Here is a 7,595-nt window from a genome sequence, read left to right on the forward strand (position 1 = left end):
TATCTAGACGCAATACACATCAAATCTGTAAGCAGTTTTTTTCTCGGTTCATTTTCCCCAGAACAATCAATGTTTTCTAACGACCTTCACCTACAAGTATGCTACCACGCGACTCTTTAGTCAATGCTTTCCGTTATGGATTATCCAACAACTATTATATCTTTATATTTGCTCCAGGCAGACAGAGTTATATAAAACCAGCACCAAGAATTAATAACATTCTATACAGTACTGAAACAAATCCATATTTGCCACACGTGCGCACACACATGTAGCAACATGCATAAATACAAGGACAAGTGCAATACAAAGTCACACGCACACATAAAAAACAAGCACCAGAAGTCGATAGGAAAAGTTTCATCGCCAAAAACTTACATACATATGTAATATTCAACTGAACCTTTAACCTTGCTGAAGCTGAAGGACACTTGAAAGATTGAATTAAATACAAAAGGAAATGATCAGAAATTACTTTACACATGAAGATAATGCAACCGTAAATATCAGTAACTGTAGCACTCTATCGAGACCAAAACTACAGACTTCCAACGAAAGCCCTTAATTCTCATCATTCGTGTCATGGAAAATACTTTTAAATGAAATATTAAGTGTCCCGTGAAAAAAAACAGCATCTGGTTGCCATCTGCTCAGTGAGGACTCTTCCCAATCTTGTTCATTAATATGCATAATGTAGCAGCGACATGAACGGTTTATCTGCCTCTGCGATGTACCTTAATAATATTCGTTGTAAGACCGTAAACTGTTGACGCCGACATCTTGTTTTTATAATAAATTCACGTGCGATTCCCACAATGAAACTGTGTAAAACTGATATATGTTTTAGTGAATATATATATCGAACAAGGGTGACAAAATCAAAATAAACACCTACAGACTCTAAAATTCCACATCCCAACAGTCACAAATATATATCTATTTCGACGTGTATAAATATAATTATTTAAAAGTAAATGATTCCATAGTTATGCCCAGATGTTATATACATCTCTGGTATCGGTCCATGTGGAATTCTTTTCAGAGTACAAGTAGCAAGGGCTTACACCGTGTCAGTAGCTAAGAAAAGCACACGTATAGAATCTGCGCTCAATCAATCCGCATTTTGCAGCAAGGCGATTTCCCGCGAAATGCCAACGAGCGTTTGAACTTGGTCACGTGATGTAAACAGCAGCATTAACTGCATGTGATCACGTTTAGACTCATTGCTACAAGGTATAGAATTATTGAACACGACGATAGTAACTATTATTAATTTATTTGTCATTTTGGTAAATATGACAGAAAATATCATGTCAACTCTCAACGGCCATCCGGTGTTTCACGCAGATGACAGAACCCATGATGGATCCGAATCTGTCGTCCCAACAAGTTCAGCGATTGCCCGTGGAAAGGCCCTGAAGAACGCCATGTCTTTCGTTCGTTCCCCGCCTTCTAAACCAGGACCAGGTTCGCCTATGGTAAAGTGATGAGCTCTCATTGTCACAATTAGTTTTTATTTAGGGTCCTGATGTTTTCAAATGTCGACAGTTGAACGGCTAACGGAATAGTGACTACGGACAAGTTTGCATGAATTTAAAATAGGCCTCACTTATTAAGAAGATTTGGATAGGTTCCATTTGTTCCTAGAAACAGATTGGTGACATGAGCACCCAACAGTTACTTTTTTCGGTTTTCGGTATTTGAGATAACCATATTACGTTAGGGTAGATCTGTCTTGAGAGATACTTATGTCCCAGGCGTTGTTTGTTTAGATATGTCCTGGGTGATGTTTGTATAGATAATGTCCTGGGTGATGTTTGTGGAGATATGTCCTGGGTGATGTTTGTGTAGATATGTCCTGGGTGATGTTTGTGTAGATATGTCCTGGGAGATGTTTGTGTAGATATGTCCTGGGAGATGTTTGTGTAGATATGTCCTGGGTGATGTTTGTGTAGATATGTCCTGGGTGATGTTTGTGTAGATATGTCCTGGGTGATGTTTGTGTAGATATGTCCTGGGTGATGTTTGTGTAGATATGTCCTGGGTGATGTTTGTGTAGATATGTCCTGGGTGATGTTTGTGTAGATATGTCCTGGGTGATGTTTGTGTAGATATGTCCTGGGTGATGTGTCCTGGGTGATGTCTGTGATATGTCCTGGGTGATGTTTGTGTAGATATGTCCTGGGTGATGTTGTGTGATATGTCCAGGGTGATGTTTGTGTAGATATGTCCTGGGTGATGTTTGTGTAGATATGTCCTGGGTGATGTTTGTGTAGATATGTCCTGGGTGATGTTTGTGTAGATATGTCCTGGGTGATGTTTGTGTAGATATGTCCTGATGTTTGTGTGATGTTTGTGTAGATATGTCCTGGGTGATGTTTGTGTAGATATGTCCTGGGTGATGTTTGTGTAGATATGTCCTGGGTGTTGTTTGTGTAGATATGTCCTGGGTGATGTTTGTGTAGATATGTCCTGGGTGATGTTTGTGTAGATATGTCCTGGGTGATGTTTGTGTAGATATGTCCTGGGTGATGTTTGTGTAGATATGTCCTGGGTGATGTTTGTGTAGATATGTCCTGGGAGATGTTTGTGTAGATATGTCCTGGGTGATGTTTGTGTAGATATGTCCTGGGTGATGTTTGTGTAGATATGTCCTGGGTGATGTTTGTGTAGATATGTCCTGGGTGATGTTTGTGTAGATATGTCCTGGGTGATGTTTGTGTAGATATGTCCTGGGTGATGTTTGTGTAGATATGGATGTTTGTGTAGATATGTCCTGGGTGATGTTTGTGTAGATATGTCCTGGGTGATGTTTGTGTAGATATGTCCTGGGTGATGTTTGTGTAGATATGTCCTGGGAGATGTTTGTGTAGATATGTCCTGGGTGATGTTTGTGTAGATATGTCCTGGGTGATGTTTGTGTAGATATGTCCTGGGTGATGTTTGTGTATATATGTCCTGGGAGATGTTTGTGTAGGTATGTCCTGAGTGATGTTTGTGTAGATATGTTCTGGGTGATGTTTATGTAGATATGTCCTTGGAGGTTTTTGTGTAGATATGTCCTGGGTGATGTTTGTGTAGATATGTCCTGGGTGATGTTTGTGTAGATATGTCCTTGGTGATGTTTGTTGACATATGTCCTGGGTGATGTTTGTGTAGATATGTCCTGGGTGATGTTTGTGTAGATATGTCCTGGGTGATGTTTGTGTAGATATGTCCTGGGTGATGTTTGTGTAGATATGTCCTGGGTGATGTTTGTGTAGATATGTCCTGGGAGATGTTTGTGTAGATATGTCCTCGGAGATGTTTGTGTAGATGTCCTGGGAGATATTTGTTGACATATGTCCTGGGAGATGTTTGTGTAGATGTGTCCTTGGTGATCTTTGTGTAGATATGTCCTGGGTGATGTTTGTGTAGATATGTCCTGGGTGATGTTTGTGTAGATATGTCCTGGGTGATGTTTGTGTAGATATGTCCTGGGTGATGTTTGTGTAGATATATCCTGGGTGGTGTTTGTGGAGATATGTCCTGGGTGATGTTTGTGTAGATATGTCCTGGGTGATGTTTGTGTAGATATGTCCTGGGTGATGATTGTGTAGATCAGTACTTGGAGATGTTTGTGTAGATATATCCTGGGTGATGTTTGTGTAGATATGTCCTGGGTGATGTTTGTGTAGATATGTCCTGGGTGATGTTTGTGTAGATATGTCCTGGGTGATGTTTGTGTAGATATGTCCTGGGTGATGTTTGTGTAGATATGTCCTGGGTGATGTTTGTGTAGATATGTCCTTGGTGATGGTTGTTGACATATGTCCTGGGTGATGTTTGTGTAGATATGTCCTGGGTGATGTTTGTGTAGAATATGTCCTGGGTGATGTTTGTGTATATATGTCCTGGGTGATGTTTGTGTAGATATGTCCTGGGTGATGTTTGTGTAGATATGTCCTAAGAGATGTTTTTTGTAGATATGTCCTGGGTGATGTTTGTGTAGATATGTCCTGGATGATGTTTGTGTAAATATGTCCTGGGTGATGTTTGTGTAGATATGTCCTGGGTGATGTTTGTGTAGATATGTCCTGGGAGATGTTTGTGTAGATATGTCCTGGGAGATGTTTGTGTAGATATGTCCTGGATATGTCCTGGGAGATGTTTGTATAATTATGTTTGTGGATTTCTGGGAGATGTTTGTGTAGATATGTCCTGAGAGTACTGGGTGATGTTTGTGTAAAATTTATTTCAGTAAGTGATATTGAGATACAGGTTTTACAAGCTATTAAGATAGTGGATATGATTGCTAACTGAATATTTAAGGGTTGCTAAATGCTAATATATATTTCTGCATAGATTACTTATATTTCTACAATAGATTATTTCTCAATCTGGAGTCATGAGGATTACAATTCCTAAATAGCTGATGCATTAACTGGCCACTCAATTTGACCACAGGCAATACTGATTGCACAAAGAACATTTTCCCTTATCCCCAATTATTACAACAAAGAAGGTGATATCAGGTATTTACCTTGGGATCTGTCTGGCACTACCCCTGAACAGCTAATTCAGTTATCCAGTGATATAGCGAGATCATATCTATACATAAACATTTTAAACATTTGTCATTTCATCATCACAATTTTCCCCTTACAACACATGCATCAATAGCTAGGTCTAACATACACAACTTCCTGATGTATTCAAATGATCCAACTTATAGTAAAACAAAAAAGAATTGCTTTGAACAATCACATGACAGAAAAATGTTTTTATTTGAAAAATCATTTGTTTGAACTATTCGCGGATATAACTTGTGCTCCAGAAGTGTAGCTGTGTTGTGGGCATGACCGGTTGATTGTTTTTTATTTCAACCAAGCGTGACCACACAGAATTCAATATTATGATAAGAAGGAAGGGTCCTGCCATGCTTGGTACACAAATTGTCTTGATGCTTAAGTGGGTTTAAACTCTATGTAATAACATGTTGTTACAAATATCGTCAAGGTAACAGAACTCAGTAAAAGGTTGTGTTTGTTTTTACAGGAGGTGGGGGAATACAAAGTGGAATGTATCTGTAACAGAGATATAAAGACGATTCTTTGTCGGTCCTGTGGAATGACTTTCAAAGGCCGAGTTCGACGAACCTGTCTGATGCACCCCAACAACATCCATCTGATGGACCTGGAGTGCTGCCCAAATTGTAAGGCTTCCCATATCAAGGAATTTGCAGAAAGCATGGCCAGCAAACGTAACATATGACTCCGCCCTCCAAAGCAAGGTTCCAGAAAAGTGCCAAACACATTGAAGACAGAGTGTGAAAAAATACTGTTAAACTGTCTAATTTATGTTGCAAAATAACGAAATTCCAACTAGAGTTGGTAATAGAATAATGTTATTGTAGGTTTTGTTTTATGTTGCTTTTATTTGCAAGCTTTAAACTTTCTTTTTCCACAAAATATTTTCATTTACTTGAAAGGAGATGTGTGCCAAAATATCAGTCATTGAAGTTTTTCCGGAATTCATATAGATACTGGGAATCAAAGTTGTTTCATCTGTGTGTTTACAAAGTTTTGTGATAGACTTTTTGTAAGCCAGTGCTGCTTGTCTATAATGTGTGGATAGAGTATTGCTAAAATCTAAATTACAATTGACCTTATTACAATATAAAATTAATTTCTCCAAGACAAACAGCATTGTAAATATTCCTGTTAAAAGATTTTTTTGTTCAATCTGATAGGTATGCATACTTCCATCATTCCAGTATTCATAACAGGATGATAACAGGATGATAACAGGATGATAGCAGGATGAAATTGTCAGTATTCATAACAGGATGATAACAGGATGAAATTGTCAGTATTCATAACAGGATGATAACAGGATGAAATTGTCAGTATTCATAACAGGATGAAATTGTCAGTATTCATAACAGGATGAAATTGTCAGTATTCATAACAGGATGAAATTGTCAGTATTCATAACAGGATGAAATTGTCAGTATTCATAACAGGATGAAATTGTCAGTATTCATAACAGGATGATAACAGGATGAAATTGTCAGTATTCATAACAGGATGATAACAGGATGAAATTGTCAGTATTCATAGTAGGATGATAACAGGATGAAATTGTCAGTATTCATAGTAGGATGAAATTGTCAGTATTCATAACAGGATGATAACAGGATGAAATTGTCAGTATTCATAGTAGGATGAAATTGTCAGTATTCATAACAGGATGATAACAGGATGAAATTGTCAGTATTCATAGTAGGATGAAATTGTCAGTATTCATAGTAGGATGAAATTGTCAGTATTCATAACAGGATGATAACAGGATGATAACATGATGAAATTGTCAGTATTCATAGCAGAATGAAATTGTCAGTATTCATAACAGGTTTTTTATATTTAAAAAAAAACAAGTATACTTCAATGGTAAAGCAAAGGGAGCCAGTCATTTGATAGAATAGGATCAAGGTAAGTACTTCGTACATGAAGGAGTGATTCTAAGGTCAAACAAGTACACAAGTACTTTGTGGGAGCGATGTGTAAGGGACAGACAAGTACACTTGAATATGATGGAATGATGTGTAGGGTTCAAACACACTTGTACCTGATGGGGTGATTGTAAGGTTAAAGAAAAACACATATACCTGATGGGGTGATGGTACGGTCAGAGAAGTACACATGTACCTGATGGGGTGATGGTACGGTCAGAGAAGTACACATGTACCTGATGGGGTGATGGTACGGTCAGAGAAGTACAAATGTACCTGATGGGGTGATGGTTAAGTTAGAGAAGTACACATGTACCTGATGGGGTGATGTAGTACCTAGCTGAGGAATGTTTGATGTCAGATGAGTGTGTTGTACCTACCTGGTAATGTTTGATGTCCGATGAGTGTGTTGTACTTAGCTGAGTAATGTTTGATGTCAGATGAGTGTGTTGTTCCTAGCTGAGGAATGTTTGATGTCAGATGAGTGTGTTGTACCTAGCTGAGTAATGTTTGATGTCAGCTGAGTGTGTTGTACCTAGCTGATAATGTGTGATGTCAGATGAATGTGTAGTACCTAGCTGAGTAATGTGTGATGTCAGATGAATGTGTAGTACCTAGCTGAGTAATGTTGGATGTCTGATAAGTTTAAAAAGTCATAAACATGCCCCTATTATGGAATTATTACTTGCTTTGATTGTGCTGACTTTTTTTTGTCATAACAGTGATGAAATTGTCAGTATATAACAGGATGAAATTGTGAATCCTTGATAACAGGATGAAATTGTCAGTATTCATAACAGGATGAAATTGTCAGTATTCATAACAGGATGTCCTTTAAATTTGTCTGGCAATGTCAGTCATTTGTCCTTACATCATTAATGTTATCATCAATCATTTGTCCTTACATCATTAATGTTATCATCAATCATTTGTCCTTACATCATTAATGTTATCATCAATCATTTGTCAGGATGAAATTTACATCATTAATGTTATCATCAATCATTTGTCCTCAATCATTAATGTTATCATCAATCATTTGTCCTTACATCATTAATGTTATCATCAATCATTTGTCCTCAATCATTAATGTTATCATCAA

At 37.7% G+C, this 7,595-nt stretch overlaps 1 protein-coding gene across 1 annotated transcript; it reads left to right on the plus strand.

Moving 5' to 3' along the window:
• Positions 1-1,310: 1,310 nt before the first annotated feature.
• LOC132543158 (uncharacterized) lies at positions 1,311-5,253 on the plus strand. The gene is made up of 2 exons (XM_060206628.1): positions 1,311-1,478; positions 5,038-5,253. The coding sequence occupies exons 1-2, from the start codon at positions 1,311-1,313 to the stop codon at positions 5,251-5,253; spliced, it is 384 nt and encodes a 127-aa protein (XP_060062611.1).
• The last annotated feature ends 2,342 nt before the right edge of the window (positions 5,254-7,595 follow it).

The sequence above is a fragment of the Ylistrum balloti genome, unplaced genomic scaffold (genome assembly GCF_031769215.1).
Source record: "Ylistrum balloti isolate Yb309-2 unplaced genomic scaffold, AGI_CSIRO_Ybal_v1 Utg369742, whole genome shotgun sequence".
In the NCBI taxonomy this organism is placed as follows: domain Eukaryota; kingdom Metazoa; phylum Mollusca; class Bivalvia; order Pectinida; family Pectinidae; genus Ylistrum; species Ylistrum balloti.

Excerpts from the sequence above, each read along its gene's own strand:
- LOC132543158 (XM_060206628.1), top strand. The coding sequence starts at position 1,311 with ATGTCAACTCTCAACGGCCATCCGGTGTTTCACGCAGATGACAGAACC. Across the intron at positions 1,479-5,037 it reads CAGGACCAGGTTCGCCTATG|GAGGTGGGGGAATACAAAGT; the intron begins GTAAAGTGATGA and ends TTGTTTTTACAG.